At 31.0% G+C, this 27,197-nt stretch overlaps 1 protein-coding gene across 10 annotated transcripts in view; it reads left to right on the top strand.

Moving 5' to 3' along the window:
• Positions 1-27,197, top strand: part of LOC105832935 (peroxidasin) — a 164,417-nt gene that overhangs the window by 44,734 nt on the left and 92,486 nt on the right. For all 10 annotated transcript variants that reach the window (XM_036292637.1, XM_036292635.1, XM_036292633.1 and 7 more), the window contains 3 exons: positions 3,959-4,099; positions 8,458-8,531; positions 9,402-9,551. In XM_036292637.1, coding sequence (XP_036148530.1) covers positions 4,024-4,099; positions 8,458-8,531; positions 9,402-9,551 — 300 coding nt within the window. In that variant the 5' untranslated portion in view covers positions 3,959-4,023. The remainder of the gene's footprint in view (positions 1-3,958; positions 4,100-8,457; positions 8,532-9,401; positions 9,552-27,197) is intronic.

Raw genomic sequence — 27,197 nt, 5'->3', positions numbered from 1 at the left:
TAATTTTCGATGTTTATTTGCATATAAATCAATATCAAATGGGAATATAATGACTTAATTGGTACGCATTTAGCAACTCTTCTGTTCTTCAGCAAAATTGTTTTTTCTGTATTATACATATCGAAAATGCTGAATATTACTGCGAATTTTAAACAGTGATATATATATATATATATAATTTATGTTATTTCTTTTATGTCTTGTATCTTAAGAACGCAGTCCAAATTTATATCTTATAGAAATTAATAATTGATTCAAATCGCTTTTACGATTAATAACTTTACATTGAGAGCCAACGGACTAGCTGGTTTGTTGGCTCTTGCCAGGTTTATTGAGCAAACATTGACTGAAGTTGTGATTGCGGTACGTCGTATTGCCAAAATCGATCGCGTATCAACGGAGAGAGAGAGATAATAAAGAAATAGCCAACCTGAGAAGCGCATGATTGTAGACGTCGCGTAACAATTTTTTCTGAATCTTGTTTTGGCACTTTCTTTTGTACCACGTATCAACGTACGCGCATAAAGTAATCGTTACTTCACATTTTCGAGCAAATTGCGTGTAAATTACATAGTAGTTGAATGCAGGAGAGGTTTTTAGGATGATCTAAGGATAAGCCCTCGAGCCTCTTGTTACCTAACTTAACTCATAACATTGATGTTATCGGGTAATTCTAGCGATCGATTGATCACTAGCATCTCTTAATAAAGTTCCTGAACTTTAACAAAATTAAATTGTAACATTGACGCAAGTATGAAAGTTATATATCTTCATTGTAATCAACACAAGAGTGGAACCCTGTAACGGGAAAGTTATTATTACCCAGGACAGAGAGAGGGAGAGAGAGAGAGAGAGAGAGAGTGTGTGTGTGTGTGTGAGAGAGAGAAAATCATCCCGAAGAAGAAATATTCTCTTATCGAAATTCTTGTAGTTTTATGTTTCAGCGTATCACGACGCGAAAATCTATATCAGCGCGGCGGAAAACTAGCGAATACGGAATAAAAAGGGCTTGATGTGTTTGCAACGCGTTTTTCGCGTAGCCCGCTTTCGACACCGGTGCGGCGATCGTCTCGATTGCACATTCGTTCGGGTTGCCGATTGCAAAACGAGAAAATTTGATCCCCGTGCCGCGTTCATTTCGCCTACCGATGCCACGATAGCGTACTGATCGCTTCTACCTCCCGTTGGCGCTCGCAATCTACGTGTCGTAATTTGCTCAATCGCTCGATCTCTTTCTGGTCCAGCGGTCTTCGCCCTGCCAATCGGTCGACTCGCGCGCTATCGAGTGGGCGGGCAGAACATTAGTTACCGGTAACAAGCGCGCGGAACAAGTACGTTACAACGTACCGAGGGCATGTTCTACACAACCATAAAGTACGCGTCACACCATACTATTTGTGCAAACCTCGCGCGGCCCAGGCGTGGATTTGTTTATCGTCGTTTGCGGACAAGGACTTCGTACCGAATCGACTTTTCGAATACGCGCCCATTATTGTCACCGATGTCAGGGAGAAGAGAGTGCGATTTTTCAGGACCCTTATCGATAACCGAGAGGCGAAAAATCGAACGCACGAAAGTAAACCCTTTTCATTTTAGAAAACGGTTGAATTATTGTCAAAGAGTATTCCTCGTCCGGCGATTCGCCGACGCGGCTAACCCGTTCCTCTTTTTTTTTTTCAGCGACGCGGCGTTTTACCTTCATTTATCCGGGTACCGAGTCCTCACCCGGCATAGCACGCCGCGCCGATTCGCTTTTCGTACCTTTCGTTGATTCGCGTACGTACCTCGCAGTTTGTCTAGTTCAAACAACGACGGAACAGTTAGATACGGCGGGAGACTTTTATTCGCCGGGGCGCGAACGGCGCGGCACCGCGACTCGTTACCGACGCCCGGCACCTGCGCCAGATGGTGAAATAATTTGAAACTCGCGAATATAAGCGACAGGTTTCCTCGGGTTTACCCGAGGGTTTCAGGAAAACTGAAAATTGCTTGGCCTTTCTTACAGTTCCGCGCGAGCACCGGCGCGGCGGCGGCGGCGCGGCGGCAGAATGAAAGCCAGCACCTCCCCCCCCCGCCGCACTCCTTCAGCGCGCGACGAATCGAAAGGGAGGATACGCCGCACGTGGAAAGTGACAGCCGTTGAAAGAGCCGCCGCAGGGCTTGTAGAAATCCCGAAACTCTTGTCGATAGATTCGTTAGAGCAAACCGCTTCCTCGCTCTCGCGCGGAACTCGCCGCTCAAACGGAGTGTTTCCACTTCCCTCCCCTCCGCCCTCGCGCGGAACTTCCGGCCAAATTGAATCACGCGGAATTTCGCGGTAACAATCTTCTGTTTGACTTCGAGCGACCGGTTGATTCACTTCGTGTTCGGGATCCGTGCGTCTTCATACCCGTCGGGTATGGCGATCTTGTTTTCCCCATCATCGAGTGGCTTTGAGCTTCCTCTTCCTAACTCGATCATGAGATATTTGAAAAGATCGCGTCGCCGGAATCGCATCGCTGGCGAGGGCTAACTTTTTGTTAGGACGTTTTCGGGAGAGTTGAGTTGACACGATTTTTCAGGGCAATAATCGAATAGAATTTTACGCGTAAGAAACATTTCATCTGACAAAAGGCACAAATATGTAAGCTCACGATCTCTCAATTGCGGATTACTTAAAGTTAAAATAATTCTTATTAATTCGTCTAAATTTAACGATCAAACATTTAAAAAGGTTGTTGATGCAAATGTAGCAATAATTAGCTAAAGGAAAAATTGTTTTATGTTCAGTATCTAAATGTATTGTGATTTTTGGAAAAATATTTACGTTTATGTATAAAGCCTAATTATGGTATAAGTATAAATGTACATTTTTAATGTATGTTTATATACATAGAATCTAAGAATTATAGTTTTAAGGAGTAATTAAAAAGTATTTAGATAACTTGTTAGAAAGATTATTAGAATTTCTGTTTTTTTTTTCTAAATACTACCAATGATTGAGAAAGAAATTTTATATTATAATAAATATAAAAATTAAAGAATACAGAATATTGTAATTTCATTAATATATGTGTATGTATGTCTATAAAACATTTAATTTTGCAAATTTGACTTATAATTGGGATCGTCACTTTATTATACACAATATTTTAATTTATCATAATGTTTATATAATATAATGATACGTGATATATAAAAGCGTTAGATTATTTCAAATTGCGCCCTTGTTGAGATAAATAGCTATGAATTAACAAGAAAATGTATACAATGTAATTAACGCGATGCATTTATAATGTCATAAATATAATGTGCGGATGCATAATTTATGGTGCATATCTTCGAATTAAATTAGCTTAGGATTTCCATCCAACGTTTCGGGTGGTGAAATTGTTCCCTATTTAAAGTGTCCACGTTGATTTTTCAAATTTGCCCGACTTTCCGTATTTACAGTCGCAATTAAAAATTTACATATGTTCTACTTAATTTGCCCACTGCGGTTTTTTTATTGTTTCAATTTTACGCGGCGCGTCTGCGATTTCATATTGTGGCTTACTCGAAAGGATGTGATTCTCCGGTATATACGCTGCGTATGCGGCAGTGATTTCTCTGTTGCGAAATGTTCTGTGTACCGCGAACTCGACTAAAGCAGCTTTAGAGAAAATAGGAAGTTGGCTCTGAGAGATCCGAAGGGAACCATTTGATTTGATAGCTGCATTTGCGACGTTCAAACAAGTCGGTAATATTGTTTGACGATTTCGCTTTATGTCTTGTTAATTACAATACATTGATCGTTACTTTATACGCTGATGTTTTTATATCTTAATGTATGTTATAACGATTAATTTAGTTAAAATAAAATTGCTGCGCGCGTTAATTATTTGCTCGTTTCGCAATATAAACTCGCTTCTGCTAAAATATATTTTATTCTTATAAGAATGGTAAATTAAATGAATATTTGTGTTTTGTGTGTTTGCAGATAAACAATAGTGCTGCCGCGTACTGCCAACTTTGGGAATAGAAATGAGTTGAGGATCGACTACGATGTTGAGTCGTCTTTCGGCCGTGGTGGCCTCCATTTTGGTTCACCAGATGTATTTTCTATGCACTGCCAACTTAGGTAAATTAGAAAATTTTATAATATTTATATAATATTGAATAAGAATTCTCAGTTTGTATCTTGCAAGATAATAATGAAAGAAATGAAAGGTCAATAACTAGTATTAAAAATGTAAATTTAACAATAATAAACTTTATTATAAAATTATATAACAGAAAACAATTTTGACTTACAGAAACTTTAGTTTAAAACAAAATTACCAACAATAAGTAAACACGAACATAATAATAGATAGAAACAATAAATTTGATCGAAGAGATTTAGCTAGGCTAACGGTGGTTTGTAAAACAGAATAAAACAGAGAGATGATACAAATTCACAAAGATCATGACCAAACAAATGTATATATTGTGTTTTATGTATTATAGTAGTTTAATAAAAATTGATTTTTTTAAATCTGTATATGTGAAGTCAAATGTGTAAAATTAGCGTAAGATTATTGCATGTCCATTCGTGCACTAAAGTCATAGTTCGTTCCTCCAAAAGATTTAAGAGATGATTGTACTTAATCAGATTATTTAAAATAATCCAGATTATTTAAAAGCTAACGTTTCAAGTGCATGAAGTTCCGGAGAGGTGAGATATAAAACTATCAAGACTAAATGTAACATTTGTTTAAGGATGATATATACATTTGTCAGACCATCTTTAATATTATTTTCGTGGACTTTAACATTTTATTAGCAACAACGAGCTTGTAACTTTATTGTGAAATGAATAATCACTCTGTCTTACAAATGTATTTAACAAAGTTAATAGAATTAAAGAGAGACTAGGAAAAGCGGATTTGCTACGTACGTGAACTACATTTTTCATATTTTATCGTATGTTTTTATGGCTTGGTTGTGTAAAGTTAGCCTTTGTGAAAAATTCGGGCATAATCGTGGGGAAAGGGAATCAGATTATACTGAACAACGAGCTATGAGCTGAACGGTCGGCATCCCAGGCCTTGTCCTATAATTTTCCAATTAAGGCATTGGATTCTCATAAATTGCCGAACACGGACAGCTTCCATAAATTTGATCCTGCCATACCGAGCGACAAACCGCGGCCGATCCGACGTACTTTTAGATTCGAGACGGCTCTTATAACGTTTGGATGAAATGCTGAAATTGAAGGGAAAGAAGAACTATGAGAATCGTGCAATTGGTCACGATACTTCCGAACGGTACGAAAGTCTGTTTTCCTTTGACAGAAATAATATAGGGCACTTCCGAAGCGTATTGGATCTGGGCGCGACTGCTCCCTGTCTTTGTGCAACGCGAAAATATATTACAACAAGGCGGTTTGAAAATACGAGAAACACTTGTCCTTATTTTTAATTTTTGTTGAAAAAGTTAAATTTGCGTAAACATAGAGGAAGGCCACCAATACTGGTACATTCTATCTTGTTTTTGGATAATATTTTTTAAACAAAAGCTGAAAATAAATCTTTGAAACATAAATGTAAACTAGAAAGTATCTTCTATGTATGTTATAAGTGTCATATATAAGTTTTTATGATACTTGTTGTATATTTAATAATTAATGTTTTTGCAACTAAAAATGCATGTCTAAGAAATTGGACCTCAAAATGAACATAAGAGGCCGTAATGGCAGAATTTAGACGATTTTCTAGTAGAGAAGTTAATTATAAAATAAAATATCTTTATGTATTAAACAATAACATTTATAAAATTAATAAAAGACTAAAATTGAACATTTTAAAAATGAAAGTAATTTAACGATAAATAAATATAAATAATATAAAATAAAAATAAATGATTTATTTGAAATAAAATTATGTTATGAAAAGAGTACACATATCTCGGTAACGGAAATGCATCAGTTTACAAATGCTTCACGACGTTTCATATCGTATTATAAGACAAATATGAAAGAGAAAGATGTAAACACAAAACAGTTTCAGAAAGCTTATAAAACGTATAAAAAATGATCTAATATTATTAATAATATACTTATTATTATTTTAATTTTATGACTTGCAAAAGAAAATCATGAAACTTCTGAATTTGGAGAATTTGTTTTTAACAGATTTTATATAGAAAAAAGTAAATGAACTATGGGTTTTAAATTATTTTTTAAAATTATTTAAGCAGATCTTGTTAGGAGGTCTATGCTTGTATTGGCAATCTTTCTCTGTGTTTTAAAGCTAATTTTAAAGCTATAGTGTTTCTATTTCTGTTCGATAAACATACTATATTCTTGACTCTATTGAATTGATATGATTTAATTAATATTATAATATTTATAATTGAAAAGATTTTTTTGAACATGACTTCCTTCGTTCGTTATTTTTCTACAATTTATGAGCGACAATTTCTTTCACGCTTCCTGATGCGTCAAGACGTAATCCGTGCTTGCAAACGACCTGAAACGAAATCCTGACCAGTAACCAGACTTATCCTTCCCTTGAAGATTATGTGCTTCGTCTTTCTGGCGGATATTAGAAGTACGTTTGCCTCATACCTTTTCCAGAATGTCCGTATAGCGACAGAATTCAACTTGTTAGATTGTCGTAGGACAGGGGAGGGGTTCTTTGCCACGGCAGTTGCTAGACCTGATACATCTCTCGGGGATTATCCCATCCTTCTGCGAGAAATAGTTAGGTCGGGACCTTGGAATGAGGATAGAGAAACAGAGAGAGAGAAAGCAGGGCAATTCGTCAAAGCGTGGTGAAAGGAAATTGCCTGTGCGCGAGGACGATCAGCTGGGAAAATAATTTCGAAGTGCATCTTTCACGTAGTCGGGATTTCTTGGGTTCTCGTGGCGAGATGAGGAAAGGTCCTCTCGGCAAAGTTTCTCTGACTGCCGAACCGAATCCGAGCGAGACTGGTCGCGGAGAACCGGGATCGTTTGAAAATCGTCGTGAATTTGATAGAGAGAGAGAGAGAGAGAGAGAGAGAGATATTGCGCCATCCCCTTACGCGGTCTCTCCGAATTCTATCGCGCGGTTTCCTTTATTTTTATGCACTCGGTTTGTCTCTTTCAACGGTGCGGCCTTTATAAGAGACCAGATTGCACGGTTTCCTTGGTATCGTCTCGAAAAACGACCACGGCTGCTGGAAAACTAGCTTTATTACCTCTTTCTGTTCGATCTGCACACGTACCACGTGCCAAGCTGTGTAAAGCTATGCTTATAAGATGCTTGCCTTCGATCGCGGACGAGAATAAGGAAGATGACGAAAAATTCTATATCAGTAGAAAACACACACACACACACACACACACACACACACACACACACACACACACACACACATAAATATATATTATATGTATTATCGTGTTTAATCTCGATATGTCATATTTTTATTATAATTAGATCTCGAATGATTGACTCATAATTTCGGTAAGTTTTGATTTTCAACATCTGAGAGACGTACTTGTTTGTTTCTATAAAACATTTATTCATCGTTCCGCGGAAATTTTTTTCTTTTTCCTATTACGAGTAAATCCGTTTAGGCAGATGCACGCACAATATGTGCATTGTTTGTAAAACACATCTCGTAACAGGACATTTACTTTTGCTACGTGCGTTTACCTAGAATTTTCGTGGAATTATTTGTTCAGTCCGTTGTAATAAAAACATGCCAATGACTGCGTATGCATTCGCGCGCATCGAAACTATTCCCCACTTTGCGTTTCAACGTTGATATACATGTGGCATTGTGAATTTAAGTTTATTTCCAGCGAATGTTTATAGTTGCGTTTATTATTTCGTGCATATATTATAACTAGAATATTTTGATAAATTGAAGGACTTCTCTCGTAATTTTCTCTCATAAAGACAAATAGTTTTTTAGAAAAAGTTTATTGCAACCTTTTCTTGCATTTTTTGAAATTTGTGACATATCGAAAAATCTGCCATTGGTTATGCAACTTTCTAAGGAGAATATACTTGCACGTACCGTCTCAGGAAGTTACATAGTCGCGTATGCTTCTTGCTGATAAGGCCATTCAAGATGTCGGCAAGTGCAGGGATTCGCTCCGTCGTGTTGTACATCCAGGTGGAAAGTGAAATCTTTTTCGATGTCATGTACGCATCATGAATAACTTTTTCTACCGTAAATTTAATATTTCATAGATTTTAGTAAATTCAGGATATTATGATTTGTTCATATTTTTAATTTTGTTGTCGACATATTTGCATTTAATTTTATATACTTAATATAGAATTCGATTACACACTGATTACAAAAATCCAAAATGAAAGAATGATTTTAGGAAATTTCATTGTGATTTATATTATTACAGCTATATAAAATATTTTTGTTCTGATTTTTGCGCGATTTATAAACAAAATATCTAAAATAAAATCGAAAAATGCATTAAATTTTTAAAAAATTTTGTTGCAGGTGCAAAGCCATTTCCAGGTTTTGAAAATTTACCACGCTCATTTTGGCACGAGCTTAGTTCACCTTTCACAGAGGTATGTAAATTGTATAATATTAGATTTTTGAAATGGCTTGATTTAGTTTAACGTACAGGACCATGATAAACTATGATATATTTTTTATTTTTAAAAAATTTTAAATAAAAGTCTTACATTCTTCGCGAAAAGATATAAAATATTCTTTATTACACATATTTCTTAAGAGATGTTAATCTTTTTTTCAGTTTTTCTGCATGTATGTCTAAAATTTGTAAAATTTATATTTAAAATATTTATACATAATTGATATTTATTTGAAACGCGCGCAACAAGACTAAATATTTATTTTAAAATAATTAGGATAAAACTATTTAAAAATAATTAGGATAAAGGTAATATATTAAAATGGTCTATTGTTAATCACATTCAAATTTCGTTTCGTCCCCAACATTGTTCTATATTTAAACCTGATTTATGAAAATGTAATGTCAATCTGCTTTTGAAATATTTCAATATTTCAGAGATATAACGCAGTACCCAAATTTAACACATGATTTTTCGGAATTGTATATATTTCTAAAGTAATCGTAACTGCGCTAATAGCGCATTGCAGTATTTTTTTAAATTAAATATCGGCCTTTGTTACATCTTTTGAACAATTCTCGCAGTGAAACGTGTATTTATCAATGTAAATAAGTTTATCTGTGTTAGTAAAATTTGCAATTCAGATTCGCCGTCATTCACCGTTTGAATGTATCGTATTTACCTGTTTACTGTGTTTTGGATAAAATATTACATGTACTTAGAATTAATGGTAGTCGCTGTTTTATGTTGCTTTAAGAGACCACTGGGGGTTTCCCTGATTATATTACAGACACGTTAAATAATAATAGAAGGAACACGGATGCATTTCAACTTGTGTCGCAGGTTTACGAGGTGGAGAATTTCGTGACTGAAACAGGCGGCACTCCTGAACCGAGGCCATTTTTCGAGGATCCAGAAAGCAACATTACTGTACAACTCGGTGCTCAAGTCTACATGCATTGCAGAGTACAAAATCTACAAAATACTCTTAAGGTAAGTTATACATTTCCATCTTCAAGAATACACTCAGCAAATGAATTTTGCTGACAACTTTGAATCTACGACTTATATGCAGCTTACATATACCGATCTAAAACTTTTTAATTATAATAATAAATTTTAGAATTTTTTTTTTGAATATAAATCTCATTGTTCCTTTATGATCTTAATTGCCATATAAAATATGAGCGAATACTATCTTATTATTAAAATATTTTACCACATCTCTATGTGTGTATAAGCTTTGCGCAAGAATACAATAAACATTACATTTTCAATGTATATGCGATATTACGTTATCTTCTAAAAGCCAAGCTCTCCACACTGTTTTATGTAGAGACTTTGTTGATTTTCATGTCCCCTTTCTCCATGTGCAGCTACTATGTGCAGCACTTAGCTCATCCTAATTCTCCCAAAGGAAATTCCGCGGATGGCGGTGGGATATTTTCCTCCTAATTTTGTGGCTGTGATACTCTATTACCACAGCGCAAATGATAGTTATGGCGACGCGAGTCTTTTTCGTGTCTTTTATGTAAGCGTACCTTGTATGATTATTCAATGTAAAATTGCTTTTATCGAACACGCGAAAATTGCATATAAAAATATATTCTGTAATATACAATTTGTATTCTCGTTTCATAATCATTTATAGAATAAAATTTTTACATAGAAGCACGTAAAATTATTGGATATACAAATGGGAGCAGAATGTTCCGCGGGATTCCGTTGTTAGAATAATACAATATTTTTCCTGAAAACCACAACGATTTAACAATATTATCAGAACGAGAATTTTCAGTATCCACTGTAACGCGATCACTACAAGTGATTTTCAAAAGTTTTTGCCTGAAGTTCTCGCGATTCTCTAAGGAAGGCTAATACGTGACGTATTGTTTCTTCGAACGGTATTGTTTCTTGTGATCGGTATATATCTATTGGGTTTAAGCATCTAATCTTAACGTACAGACGCAATGAAAGCATTCAACAGAAACTAATAGTTGTGAGCCTTTAAAACAGTTTGGAATTTGATATTGCCTTGTCAAGTAGCACTTTGTAAGTGGATAATTTTACTAATTTTTCAAAAAAGAGAAAATTCATTTGATTAACAATGTTATTGGCTAAATTTTAAATATCCTCTTTTTTAATTGCTAATTAATATTCTTCTCCGTAAGCTTTTTCAAAATCAAATAATGTTTTACATAAAATCCATGATGAAAACATTTATTGTGTGTTTGCTTATTTATAAATTTGTGTTTATGAGGAAAATGCAATATACAATATTTGTCGATATATGGATTGTTATAAACAAATAGAATAAAAGGAATCAGCGTGTGTGCACCGTTGCGTCTACGATGTACATCACGATCAATAAATCGTGGCTGAGCTTACCAATCTTTCGAACAAAGCTCGAGTCACATAGGAAGCATTTACAAACAGTGTGCCGGTGCATTTCGTTCGTTGGTTCACGAGTACTTGGAATTCAATCTTTCTAAGTGAAAGTGCGGTGGGGGTTGAATGGAACAAGTTGTTTCATACAGTGGAATGAGAGTTGTACACATTTATCTGCATTCTTGTGAATGTGTTTTTGAACACGATTTAAGAACTGATTTAAGAATCTTTAAGATCTTTTTCAACTCATACCGGAAATATGTCTGTGAAATAAACTACCGTTGATTTTATGCAATCGTTATTACGAAATAATTGCGCGAAATAAAATATTCATGCAAAATTGTGCCGCGTGAGCAAAAATATTAAAATAGAAAAATTCCTGGAAGCTTGTGCCATCGATAGGCGAGCCTAAGTGTTCTTCCGCATCAAATATGCCAAATATTTGTGCGGACAAGTCAACGTGCCTTAACAGGAATTTATGTCATGAATGATATTTTCGGTATTTCCGTCATAACATAATTTCCATGCTAACAAAACGCTTGCTTCTTATGTTTATCAAATATAATTTTAATTATTAATATAAATATTCAACATGTTACCGTTACACATAATATAAAGTATTTTTCATATTGTTCTGGATAATTATTTTGAAGCTTATAAAGGATATAAAATATCCTTACATTTAACGTACATTATATGTTTGTATAGCGGGTTTAAACATATTTTACATTTTCTCTTATTTAGACATAGTCATGTTATTAATGGATATATGTGCGTACATGGAGGCACGTGCTTGCATGTGTTGTCTATACATGTGTATACATTGTTATAAATATAATGGATGAGTAAAACCGCTTCGTAACGAGAACGGAAGATTGGTTTATTCCGATAGATGCGGCAGAGAACGATGGAACAGCAACTTTATTAACAGTAACAAAAGACTTGTTTCTTGCTTCGGGATCAATAATGCTAATACGACGATCGTTTAAATTACTTTCTAACGCAGAAACCATGAGTTTGCTGTTCCAGCTGTTTATTCTCAGTCGCCCGGTGTCGGACAACTGTACGAAGAATGATTGACTTAAACTACTTTTGTACCGGGAGAGCCATGCCCGTAAGCACTTACCCGTTGCTTGATGAAATAATCAATTTATGTAAAGCACCTCGGCGCGCATATTTTAATCGCGTATTCTGAACATATTTATTTTGGATTATTGCTATCTCATTCCCATTTTACAATACAGAACTCGCATATGCAATTAAAGAAAAGCTGTACTTGGGAAATCCGTGGATTAAATGGAAGGGAAATCTCTTTAGGAATTGCTTTGTATTCTGCAGGTCTTCTTAATTATTCATTCTTTATTGTCAATATAATATGATATTGATTAGATATTAGTTAATGGAAATTAATCTTTAGTTGGAGACGTTGTAACATCTCGAGATCAGTGTTATTTTGCATTTAATTATAACCTGCATAATAGTAAACTTGACGTTACCCAAATCTATAGTATATCAAATGCGCCAAACTCTATTATTTATTATTGCAAACCAATTTTACACGATGTATTTTTTAATATTTTCCTTAATAATTCTATCGATTGACACCGCTACCGCATACAAAAATAAAGTGATTATAATTTTGTAGCCTGGAGTTTGCCACGCTTCTCTCGGGTAAAGTCACGTCGGGAAAACACACACAAAGAACAGTTGCTAAAATATTTAACTTGATACAGCTTTGAAAACATAGAACAGTTAATAATAATTTGTTAATAATAGATTTTGTTATAATTATTAGACTATCAAATTACAAGTAGAAAACGCCGAAGCTAGTTGCTAAAATGCCTATACTTCTACTAGCATTGTTTATCATTGTTTGAACATTCCTCGTAGTTATTTAATGATGTAACCAAATTATTTTCAAATTTATATCTGGTTAAGTTTTGAGATACTTCAGCAAAATCGTTTTTTCCGTGTATATATTTTTTCCTAGAACAAAACTTTTGTAATTTAAGAAAAAATCTAACCCCCCAAAGGGTTAATAAAATCTATATTACACGTAAATTATAAATAGAAGAGGAGCAGAGGAGTGCAGATATAGGTGCTCAAAGTTACTGCGATGCAAATAACTCGCGGTTCTTATAAGTAAGACTTCCGTATTCCGAATTGTCTCGAAGTCGTTACGAACTTCTTCCTGTTTTCGCGACTTTCCGTGCATATAACGTGCACATCGGTCGAACTTTTAACGGTGTTTCCGTCTAGCGCCACATTCAACTTTATACCTGTGTAATTAGTTTGACGAGGACTTGTTACTACATTAATTATAAAGCGGACCAAGACTCTCTCTATGATGATACGACAGTAATGTCTTTTGTTCGATATTGTTTGAAATAGATACGTTATATGTTGAGAAAGAAAACGTCAAAGTTGTACAGTAATATATTCTGGAGATTAATTAGAATCGGAAATATCCAAATATTGAAATTACACAAAATCTTTCATTACATTATAACTTTAATAGGACGACATTTATTAAATTACAATATAACAAAATATTGCATAAAAATTACAATCTGTGATTAGGTATATTTGTGAAAATAAATGTAGAAGTATTGATTTTTTTAAAATTTTGATAACTGTTTGCTCAATTAAGTTCGAAATAGTATTTTGACAAAACTATAAGGCGAATTATTTTATTGAGATATTTGCAAAATTAAATTTGAAAAGAAATCGTTCAGTAATTGGAAAAAATATTTTTGCTGTATTATGTGTAACATATTTTGAAATATAATTATTCTATAATATCAATTATATATAAACATTTATATACAAAAAAATATTATATATATAAATTTTTTGGATATTATCTATATATATTATTTTTATAGAAAAAATATAAAATTAGCTGAATGGAGTAATAATATTGTTTGAAATACATAAACGAATAACAAATGATGTAGTGGTGTGTAAACGTTAATTTAAATGTGCTGTATGAATTTTAATATCTCTTTTTACTCTTTCTGTCTCTCTCTCTCTTTCTCTCTCTCCGTTTTCTTTTTTTGTCTTTTTGTTTTACTTGTTATTTAAATAAATCGAATATTAAGAGTGATTTTAATTAGTTAATTAAATTTTTATTTGTGATTAAGAGAGGACTATCGAGTTTTGATTCATTTCTTTTTCTTCGTGCGTTACTCGATAGAAGTTGCACGAGATTGCTATGTAGATCGAATTGATGTTGAATAAGTGCTTCTCGATTGCCCGACCGCACTGATTCGTTGTGTGCATCAATTCTATAGGGAATTGCGTGCTGGATTGTCTTTCTACTCGTAGCAATACAATATTGCGATGCAGAGTAGTATCGCTTTCTTTAATTTAATCGTGAGAATTCTAGAAGATGTTTAACGCAAAATAAATGCTCTATGAATAATGCCAGACAAATTAAAACTCAAAATTTTAGCCTAAATTCCATCAACACATATATTAAAATATTTATATTTAATTGACGTGATGCACGTGATAAATATATTAAATGATATAAAAATATATTTAATGATAAATATATTAAAAGCATACTATTTTATGTATAAAACAATAGTGAACTACTGAAATTAAAATCTGTACGCTCAATAAAATGATCTTGCAACTTCAACAAAAATTATGTGTGTAAAAATTAGCTGAGATAGAGAAATAATTAACAAATACGTATATGTGATATGCATTTGTATCGCACCTTAATCAATCTAGTTGATAGAAGCAGAATTTTTTAATTCTATACGTGACAGCCAAAATTCTAATAGATACAAAAATTAGCGATACATTTTTGTTGTGATATCAAGAAATCTATATCAGCAAAAAAAACTTTTGGGTGTTAATGAAATTGTGCCTGAGAGTAAATTATATATTTTGTATTCGATCTACTAGAGTAAATTAAAATCAACATGTTGATACATAACAATAATTAAGGATCAGAATGGAATTTTACATTTTTGGTATTTCAGTTAAATAACGCAATCAAATTTTTACTGCACTGTTTATTATTTTTTTATTATTTAAATTATTACTGTTATACGGATATTTAATTTAAACATATGTCCTAATTCTCATCTGTTATTTTGTTATTTTGTACTTTTAATGCTAAATGTGTTATTGTATTATAGTTTGGTTTGCAGAACGAATTGAATTAAGCGTTTCGAGCTCTTCTACTGCAATCTATTATCTACATCTGCATGAGTTCTGAGCTATGAGATATATTCTTAGCTAATTCAGATTATTTCATCTCATTCAAATATAGTGTAAAGTTGCGAAAATATGATCCCGATGAGATTTATTTCGTCAATCCACTATTGTTATCACGCTGGCAATGATTCGTTGGCACTTTAGATTTTTATATTTTCTCATTTCTTCGAAAAGTTTTATTTTCGGCAAGTTATTATTTTGTTTTGCCACCAAGCGTCCAGCTCCCTTTCAATTAATTATTTTCCATCTACCGCTTCGCGTTTACTTTGTCCATTATCCTGTATTTAGCGCAACATGGCCGAGTTCTAGTAGCTTTCTTCGTCTACGAACAAAGTTTCGCCGCAGCTCGTCAATAAGTGGTTTGAAGACTAATTAAAGTTTTGCAAACGTGACTTACCGCCGGTGCCCTGACGGCGGACAATAAAGTTATTTCCTTTCGTCATTGGCGAGACATGTGCGAGTTTGCATGCGCGTTAGTACGATGCTATTTTTCAACTTTTCGCACACGACGTTGCCGACGACGGCGGGGCTTCGATTGCGGTTCGGTCGAGTGGACCGGCGAATCCAATTTTCTTACCTTTGTGCCCGCGGTCCGAATTCCAGTTAGACTGGCTTTACGGATTTCGACAAGCGTCAGAGATCACGGTTGCCCGAAACGAGGTTTCTACTGTTGAAGTTGCGACCACGTAACTCTCATGAGTCCTGCGATGATGTAAGAGGCTCTATAGTTAATCGAACTATAGTAAATTTTAAAACTTTTAGTATTTTAGATCCATTTAGTAGAAGAGAAGATGGTATTATGGCCTTCATAAGTTTAATATATATTGGTTACTTATAATGTCTTTGTTATAAGGTGATAAATTTTAATCATTATTTATGGAGTTATCTGTTTATTCATTATTATAGCGCTAATATAACAATAACCTACATTTGTTATAAGACCTTTTTACTTTCGAGTACTTTAAAACTTTTTTAAAGTATATTTTAGTATTTTGAATTATAAATACTTTCTCACTCCTTTTAAATTAAAGCGTATAATTATACGATTATATATACACTTAAATGTTTTTTTATTATTCAACATTATATTTGGTTGTTCACATTTCGAATTATGTAATCAACAGTATGGAATTTTGCTAATGCAGTCTCTTAAGTGTGTCAACATCTTAACTAATACAATCTTTTTTTTGTAATTTTTATAATGAAGTTTTATTCGATAATTTTATTGTAGATTCATGACTAATTTACAATTTACATATTATAGATTTTTTACGATGTGAAAATCTATAATATGTATAAATTGTAAAAAAATATGTATAAATCTATAAATTGTAAATTACATATTATAGATTTACATAGTAGTGCATATATGCACTATACGTGAAATATTTATCTATGAGTGTATACAGTTATATTTATATTATTTTATTATATTTTTTATTTTTAATAAAAATATAAAATATAATTTTATAACAAAATGTTTTTTTTAAACAAATTATTTTTTTAAAATTTATTTTTATGACTGTTTTTCTTTCATTGCCTATCGCAGTGCTATCTCATTTTTATAAATATAAAATCCTAAATATTAAATGTTTCATAACTTCGAGTTTAAATTGCGCAGTGCTATCTCATTTTTATAAATATAAAATCCTAAATATTAAATGTTTCATAACTTCGAGTTTAAATTGATTAAATACACACACATTGACGAATGTAATTGTTAAATTTAAAATGTTTATTTTATTTTTTGAATAAATATAATTTTGTGACAAAAAATACACCTCTTTTTTCAATAAAATCAATTCTTTAAATATATTTTTGTGTGGAAGCTTTATATTACTATTTTTGTTTTTTTGGCTCAATTGCTCAAACAATCAAGCATTGTTGTCACACTTTTATATAATATTCTAAATATTAAATTCTTCGTAACTTTGAGTTTAGACTTGGTAGCACATTGACGAATGTATTTTAATTTACTTTTAATTTAAAATATTGATTATTAACAAAGTTATTGTACAAAATGTAAATGGGAGCCCGTAATACAGCCTTCTCTCTATTATATTGGTATTATCCCTTCAATTATTTATGGATACGGTATCGCATTGTAAAAGTATCGAGTCTTGAAATTCATTATTCGGGAATTCTTTGAACCTTCTCCAGATGGAAAAGACGGAGTTGGAGGTTTCAATCTCGAACTGCATTACAACAGGTTTACCAGCAACGAGCGATCATGTGATATTAAGAAATAACTGAAAATACTCAATTTGAAACATTTAGAAATTTAATAGCTATCAATATGAAATGGTTATTTGCCACAGAGAGAACACGGTACAAAATGTAACGTTTTCCAAACAGTTTGTATCGATCATGCATCGCGTTGTGCAGACGCAGTTTATATTTTCGCTCGGTACATCAGATGGTTTCGTGTTTATTAACTTCGATAGGAATTTACTGACGCACACGGACATTTCCACCACATTCCTTGACATACTCCCGTGTGTAAAATATGAACACGTGGGCAGTGCGGCTGATGGAATATAAAAGAGGAAGTCGGGCGTATAGTTTGTTGGATATCCGCAGCAAACGTTTGCTCAAAACGTAGTAAATAAACAAACAGTATATTGCCGTGTATTGATCAGTAACCGAAACATTGAATGCATAAATCGTTAATTTGGCGAATGTCCGCGTATGCCCGCGTGCGGGCAAGTGCATCTATAAATGCTTTGCGAATAATCCATTGACTACATGCGCCAGAGCCTAGGTAATATTATGATGCTTTCATTAAGTCCCGTAAATTTATATTAACATATTACCGGGACTATTGAAAAGTTCAACATTTAATAAATATTAGTCAAAATATCAATATTTATTCCATAACCATTTATCATTTGCTGCGTTATTTGATGATAATGTCAAGAATCAATTCCCGAGAACTTGTGCAAAGTCAAACGCGAAATATTCATATCCGAGAGTTTACAAGTTAAACAGGATGCATTCTAAATAGTGATCTTAATTACTGTTAGTTTAATCTTGATGAGTAGATCGGCGGTGCAATTATGGCAAATAATTCGGCGGACAATGGCCGGTTCGACCGCGTGTACGGTTTCCGAAATAATGCTGCTAATGTGTGGACCGCTGTCGTGGCATAGACGGACTCATGTGCTGCTTTGACGTTTGGTTTGCGGCTCGATTTCTACGTGATAAATGCGCCATCGTGGATTTCGATTTGCTTCGCTTTACGGATGGCCGAAAGCACGTGGTCTTCTACACGCACGAATGCAAATTCGATATTTTGGTTCATCTCTTGCGGCGACTCCATTCGATGATCAGCAGTGTTTGCATCGCATATTTCACACTAGCATGCTTTAATTGAGAGCCAGACGATATGAAATAAACACGAAAAGAACGTGTTGCAAGAATATCTAAAAAATTAGCTGGATACAGATCTGAAAATAATTTTGTTGGCAGAATAACTTACGTAGTCCAAACTGGTAGAATGTCAAAACATTTTGTAGTATTTATCATAATTGCTGAGTGCTCTACATACTTAATTATTTGATGATCTAACAAAATTGTTTTCAGACTACACGTAGAGAAAGAAATTAGCTAACAAAGCTAATATAGTCGTGGAAGGTAATATATGTCCTCAAAAAGGGGACAACTAATGTGGCTTTTATTTTCTTTATTAAAATAAATAGGTTTTACAAATCAAATACTCGCTGCTAGAATTAACGTTTGACAGTATCCATTATTCTATTTTTTTTTTTGTAATTAATAACATTTTTAGTGAGACTAGGAATTTTAGTTGAGATTGCATATGCTTCAGTGTCAGTTGAATCTTTTCGAAGGAAAATATCAAGTTAAATGAATTTTTGAGAAATAAATGAAATCGCACTGTCGAAAATACATTTTATTTACTTTTATCTTGGAAATCTAATTTTGGGAACTTGACTTTGAGAAACTTCGTCATAAAATGGAATCCTCTTGTTTCAAAACAAGAGTGAAAAATCTCATAATGCAGCAGCTTTCTGTCTACCCTGTGTGATTCTTTATTTACGAGAAGTACTTCATTACGTTTGTTCGTCGGCAGTGTTGCCTACAATTGCAAATCGAAAGTTTTATTAGCTTAGTTTTATTTATGTGAAATATTGAAAAATAGCTATCACTTTTTTAGATATTCATACTAAAGTACGCTTTTAATTTCAACTAATAAATTTGTATCCGGCATTAAATGCATTTTATCTTTAATTAAGTCAACTCTTGCAATGACAGAAAACTAATTACATAACATTTAGATTATAGTACTTACAATTGTAAGTCGTTTCTTTGTGTGTGGCTAAATTTTTAGATATTTGAACAAAATTGTTTTTTTGTTTCGTGTATATCAATTTTAAAAGTAAACGAATGATATGTGCGTTTATTCGCTGGCGTTTAATTTACACAAACTTAATTTATATAAATAATTTTGGAAAATTTTGCTTTAGTATTTGAGTAATTAAGTAATTCAACATGCCCGGCTGCAAATGACACGTTACGGTGCGTTACATGAAAATCAAGTTGAATGTTGCACAGGCAACATATAGACATAAAGTTACTAAGACGTAATTATTCACTCCTGAATCCTTTATAATAATGACAAATGACTGTGCCTTCCGCTTGCTTGCACCGTTCTCTATTTTGAAAGCACGCTCCCAGTTGAAATGGCAACGCCTGCAACGCGCGATGCCTAACGATTCTTTAACTTCTCCGTTATCAAACTTCCGTACGTCAGATCATAAGTATCGGAATAAACTGTTCTAATATATTATCGGAGGACGCCATTCACGGCATTGCACCTGATCTTTATTTATTACGATCCTCAGCAAGTGTAATTTGCATATAATGCACCAAAAATGCAATTACCGCTCATGTTTATTAATTTTAATTAATAAACATGAGTAATATTAATTAAAGTTTATGAAGAATGAGTTATATCAGTAGCCTGCTGTGAGCTGTACATCGAAAACATGTCACGAATAAATTACAAAGACAAAAATAACCATATATTTACAAAGGTCAAACTTGATAGATATTAAATTTAGCTACAAAATTGAATTGTCTATTAGATAGGAAGATATTTTCCTTCAGTTCCCTTTTCTTCGCACAATTTGGTAAAATGGTTTTATTTTATGATATATACTTATCTGATGATTTATTCTTAGTACTAAGTCTTTCTTTAAAAACATATGTATAAATTAGCTTTTGAACAAGTTATTTTGTCTATATCAAATATTGTTTCAATTAAATATATATATTTATCGCGTTTTTTAAAACAAAATCAATTTCTTAAATCTCTTCTTGAGAAGGCTTTATTACCATTTCTTTTCAACTCATTATACAGTCGTTACATTTTTATAAATAACATTCTAAGTAATAAATTTCATAACTTTGAATCTAGAATCAATTGAACAATACATTAACAAATGTAATTGTTAAGTTTTGAACACAGTAACAAATGTAATTGTAAAATTTTCAACTAAAATATTGATTATTATTAAAGTTATTATACGAAATGTAAATGGAGAACTGCATGTAATACCTTTTTCTCCTTTATTATTAAAGATAGGTAAAATATTGACATTAACCAATCAGGTAAATTACAATTTGAAATTAGTACTGATAAGCGAACAAATGGGTCGATATGATATTCGCAATATCTCATACATAAATAATTTTTATAATGCGAATCATTCGTAACTATTATCTCTATATTATTTTACGCGATTATAAATACGATTTCATGATTGTTAGAAAAACTTTTTTAATTACATTTTACTTTAATATTTATCAAAAACAAATAGTTAAATATACATGTAAAATCTAATTCGCGTTTTATTTTGCAAGACCTTATAAAATTTTAAAACATTACGAGAAATATTTGTGTTTTTGTTGTATTTAGTGGAGAATAAATTGGTCCAATGTTTTAACCAAAATTTAGATTTGTCCGTCAAAGAGCATATTGGTTAATAGCCGACATAGAGAAAAACGATCTTTAAAATGGTGAGTGAGGTCAATTTGCTCTGCTTTTGTTGAATCTCGTGGGCTCAATCCATGAAGAAAAGTTAAGCGAACTGTCGAATGCAAGGAGCAGAAATAAACGAATTCCGGATTTTTCGAAATGTTTCCGATAATAGTGATTTTGGCAGCGAGTCAACAACAGTTATTATTTTTGCACAATATAAATATGCAATTTGCAAATATGCTTGTGCAAGAAAACATATTGTCTATTACCAAGAAATATTTCTTAATAATTTTAGTAAAAATATAATAATTATTTGAAAATACATTTAATCGAAATTAATATTATATATACCATAAAATAGAATTATATTTAATTGAACGTGAATAAAATACTATTTGTTAATTTTTGCAATGATTTGAAATCTCATATATTAATATTACTGAACGCATTCCTGGATTTGTAAAATTAAAAGTGCGGTCACCAATCATTTAATTTTATATTAAACTTTTTTTAAATTTATAAACAATATTTTGATATTAAAAAAATGATCTTCCGCATGCTGTGCGCGTGCAAAATACGAATATGTCGCATAGAGATTATTATATTAATTAAATTAATGAAATACAAATTTAAAAATTCATCAACATTAATTTTGCCTTAATCTTTCCACGCATTTATTTAGTGTTTTGAATCAACAATTAAAATATATATCCATTAAAGAATTAAAGATAAAAATTTTTGCGATAATTTTAGGAATATTTTCCAAATGTGTGAATTTGGAATATTCAATTTCATATATACATATATGATTAAATGTGTTTTCCATATAATTACATTAGTTAATCGTATGCAATTTTAACGTATTACGAAATTAATATTATACAATAAAATATAATTACATTTCTAATTACATCCAATTTTGTAGAACTAAAATTTTATTTTAAATGTAATATTTTATATTGCCTTCATCCTTTTCAGCAAAATTCTTTTTTTTCCATCCTTTTTCTCAAACTTTCAATATCTAAAGTAAATTTGATACTGGACTTATTGTATTTATTGCTATTTTCATATTTTTTAATTTTTTCTTATTTTTTTTTCATTACTTATTCTTGTATGTTTTTAACTTTATGTATGATCTTCTTAAATATATTTATACTGTGTGTGTACTTATCTATTCATACTCTTGCTTTTCTATATGTCTCTTTTAGACTTTTTAGAGCGTTTATAGTTTCGATTAAATACTAGTTCTTAATTCTTCAACGAGATTCCTAATTTACGATCATCCGAGATTTAGGAATTATGACTAAATTGGGATGAAAGTAACGGGCATGATATTTTTATTTAGAACGTTAATTTATGAGTGATTTGAGAATTTAATTCGCGATTATTCGCGTTTATTTTGCGAGCGATTGAAATTTTAATTTGCAAACGAGAAAGATTTAAATACGACAGAGTCAGATTTCATCTTCGTACAATATAATCGCAAAAACTACATTGCAAACATATTTTTACACATGTATCTTTTATATATTTTTTTGTCTATCAGGCAATCTCGTATACAGATCCTTTTTTCTTTTCTGGTTAAAAATAAATTCACCATTCGTTGCTGCTGGTTAATATTTATTTTGGTTTCACATAGCTATTTAAATTTCTTTTTAGAAAAAGTTTATTTTTCTGCTGCTGGCAAATCAGAGTAATAATTTACATTTTTTTATGATATGCAAAATACGTGTTGCAAAGAAACCATTATGTTAATTAAAATTGTAAATAATATCTATTAACAGAATTCCTTTAATCTTTCCAAGTATTTATTTAGGTTAACAATTAAAATATATATAAAAATAATTTATTTAACAAGTGAGTTTAAAAATAAATTTGAATCTGTTTGAAAGAGTCTTTATATTAATTGTGTTTTAATTTGAAGAAACTCATCGCGATAATATTTTTTAAGAATTTAATATCAAATTTTCTATAAGCTTTACACACTACGAACAGAAAAATTTTAATTCTAATAAATAAATTAAAAAGTATTACATTCGATTAGATATAATTTAAGGTCAAAAATACTTTGAAAACAATATATGTAAGAATTGTAGGAATCTACAGGAAAACTAAAAGAAACCATTTCTTACGTTTAACTTTTTTGTAATATTCTTTCTTGTGTACTTTATACTGAATCATGAATAAATTATTGTCAAGCAATTTTATAACTCCTTAATTAATTAAAGATTATTTTTGTCGTTTTATTTATATGATATAATACATTATTACTTTTATATATTTTTCTATAACTCTTGTGCTAATGATATATAGTAAATTAAAATGCCAATATTAAATTGCTTTCAGAGAAATTAAATATATTAAAATTCATTTAAATATTATATTTATTTTAGTAATTTAAAAGAATAGAAAAACTTAAAACGTATTATTTAAATTTTAAATAAAAATAAATTATATACGTAACGAAGAAAATAATAAAAAATTAAATATAAGTTGTTAAATATTGTATACATATATTATATGTATATTCAATTAAATATTTATATGAACTCTAAACAAATTTTTAATGTTTTATAATTAACTGAATATTTTTGCACTTTTGAATGTATTTTTCAATAAAAAAAATGTTTTTTATAAGATAAATTTCGAAATTATTCTTTTATAGATATTTGATAGACTCAACGTTAAAAATACTATTTATATCTGCGATATTGATTCACAGTCGATTAATATAGCAATTTTTAGCACGAAAGAAACAAATTCATTATAAAGTATGATAAAATATTGATAACGCGGAACTAGAAATTATTAATTGTAAATCAAGACGGAAGTTCATAAGTTGAATGAAACATCGATTTGTTCATAATATTTATAACTCATAATATTCGAAATTTATTAAATTATCATTAATTAAATTATCAATAATAGTATATATTAATATATACTATTATTGATAATTTAATTAATGTCCGATAGCAAATAACAAATTCCGAAATTATCAATAATTGATTTTTGTATAAAAATAATTTATTAGTATAAATTTTTGATGTTATTGTGATTAGTATAAATTTTTTTAATATTAAATATTTTAATATTTTAATATTAATAAACAAATTGTTAAAATTGTAAAATTACCAAAATTAAAAGCAATATAATCTTTTATGTAATATAAAGGGTCAAGACATGTCTCGGTAGTCGAATTGGGAAGACGTCTTCATGGAACGATGGGAGATCCAGGTTTAAGTCCTAGCTGAGGTTTTTTGCAATAAATTATTTACAATTTTTCCGGATAGGAAAGATTTTAAAGATGCTTCTGAGCATCAGTATGTAGTTCGTAATTGTTTAAAGACTAATAAAATTGTCAGTGTGCAGTTTATATAAACTAAAAATATTAAATTAATAGAAAAAATTATATATATTCAACACCAAGATCCGCTGCAGACCAAAATAGGCGTTCTTAACTTTTTGTTTATAAAGATTTGAGTTATTAAAATAACTTGAATTATTGGAAATGTAAAATTTTATTTGTAAAAATTAATAGGGAAATAAAAGTAAATAGGTAGAAGTCTACGCAATAATTTACGCACTCATAACTGCACAGAATGTTTGCTATCGAAAAAATCGGGAAAACCTGGAATTTTCAGGGAATTTCTTTTTTTATCCTAGAAATTATGGATTTTGATGAAATTTTATTAGAACTCGGAGAAATTTTTGGAATTTTACTTTTAAATTTAAATTCTATTTCTTTTTTCTAACAAAAAAATCATTTTGAGGGAAATTACTTTATGATAAACCTTTGTTTTTTTAAAGGACTTTTTGGCTTATTTTTCAAATTATTTTTTCTAATTTTTGATGTAATACAAATATCGACAATCGATTAATAACAAATATAACAAATACATTTATATATATTTATATATATTTTTCTGTTTTTATTAAAAAATCAATGACAATGAAAAACAGTACATCGTTCTAAATTGGTGTTATATATTCAATCATATTTCATGTTCTGTACTTTTTTAATTAGCTAAATCATTGCAGATAAATTGTTATGTATCATTTAGTTTATTTTATTTTCTTTTAGTACTTTCTCAAATTTATAATATTCAAAATCAAAGTAACTTTTTGCGATTGTATGTGATTAAGAAGCATTAAAAGCATTAAAAATAATAAAAATAAATTTTTTTTAAAGCTGCAATAAACAAATTTTTAATCTTATCTTTGATGGAATTTGAATAAAATTTCTGGAACAATCGAGAATTCTCAGAAAATTTTTAAATAAAATTTGAATAAACACTCTGCTACGTTTACTCTTACAGATTTTCTTTCTAACATTTAATTTGTTATCTTACAACCTTACTTTATAGTGATTAAAATTAATATGTCAATTAATATTTGCTTGGCAAAAGTGTAAGAAAAGAATTTATTATATTTGAGAGCAAACATTTCTTTAGCATTTTTTTCTTTTAAAACTTATATTATTACTGTTATCACATTTTACCAAGCATATTCTAGATGTAAAAATATAGTTTTTAATACTTTTCTGTTTATTTCTTACAATTTGTAACTGCTATTCTATTACAACTTCAAACATTCAAGTAAGTGACCAGAGCGATCAATAATATAATAATTATCTATTCTATGAGCTCTATATGTGTATGGTTATACGCATAATAAATAAACAAATGATTATTCCCTACGTATTAAAACACGCGTAGGATTTATATTAATTTATCCTAACTCATTCATTTCAAGGCAATGGTTCTGTGGAATGATACATCAACCTGTGATGTTCAAAGATCTATTACTTTATTTTAAGTTAAAAGAGAAATCTTCGAGAACACCTCGATACGATGCTTTCTCAATGCAGAGCAATCAATCTGATGCCTTGAAAGCTTCGTCTCAAGTTCCCTCGTTGTGCACTCATAACTAAACCCTCGCGGAAACGCGATCTAGAACGAACCGATTATCATAATCGTCTTTATGAGACACCTCCCGGATGACTAACAAACGATTTCGCTTCTGTTACATAAATTCAACAATTCGCCGAGAGAATTTGAATGTCGACAATTTCACGTTGATACTACGAGTCGAGTCAGTAGCCAATTGAAGCATAGCCAATTCGCGCGAACCGTCTGAAAATACACAAATTGTTGTACATACACACGCACTTGTAATACTTCTGTGAATTTATTTGCCACTTTCGCCAGATTTCATGATTTATGCCCACTTTTCCTTCTTACGATTCGTTTATTAGCAACGAATCACTGGATGCGCGTAACTAAGGGACACGACGTTTAATTTCGGTGTATTGTAAATGTAACGATATGCTATAACAATATTCACTAGTATCGAGACCTCAATAAATTTTTTTTTGATATTTTCTGTTTTATTAATAATTAAAACAATTTTTTTCAATTTTTTAAAATCACTGTATACTTTTTGCTATTAAAAAATTTTTGGATTATTTTATTCAAAGTTATTTTGACCCGTTAGTACATATCGATTTATATCGACGTAAAATATGATTTATTTTTGTATATATTAAAATAATATAGTTAATTAATAATTGAATAAAAAATTAAATAAAAGCAGTACTTGTATAATACACGTAAATTCCACGAAAATGCTAGTAAACGACCATTTGATACTTAAATCACGATTTGCTTTTTTTGTTACATTAATCGTATGATCCATACAGTACTCCGCGTTCTCAATATATGAAAGCAATAAACAAATTACTCTTAAATTGACGGGCGATATAAAACGCGACACGAGACGTATTTAAATTCCTTTAAAAAATAACCTAGTTGTCTGGTAAGCAAATCGTAACGAAATTAATTTGGAATTTCATCTTCTCCTCTTGTCCCGATTTCTAGAGATAAATTGCGTAAGATACTTGCTTTATAATGAATATGCAGTTTTTTAACTCTCTAGATTTAACATTAAAATCTGTAATATCGTTACTGATACTGGATTTATAGGACCTATTTAATTAAGATTGATTAAAAAACATT

The sequence above is a fragment of the Monomorium pharaonis genome, chromosome 10 (assembly GCF_013373865.1).
Source record: "Monomorium pharaonis isolate MP-MQ-018 chromosome 10, ASM1337386v2, whole genome shotgun sequence".
NCBI classification, from domain to species: Eukaryota; Metazoa; Arthropoda; class Insecta; order Hymenoptera; family Formicidae; genus Monomorium; species Monomorium pharaonis.
Note: the sequence above shows the minus strand (reverse complement) of the source record. Positions and strands in the feature narration are given on the sequence as shown.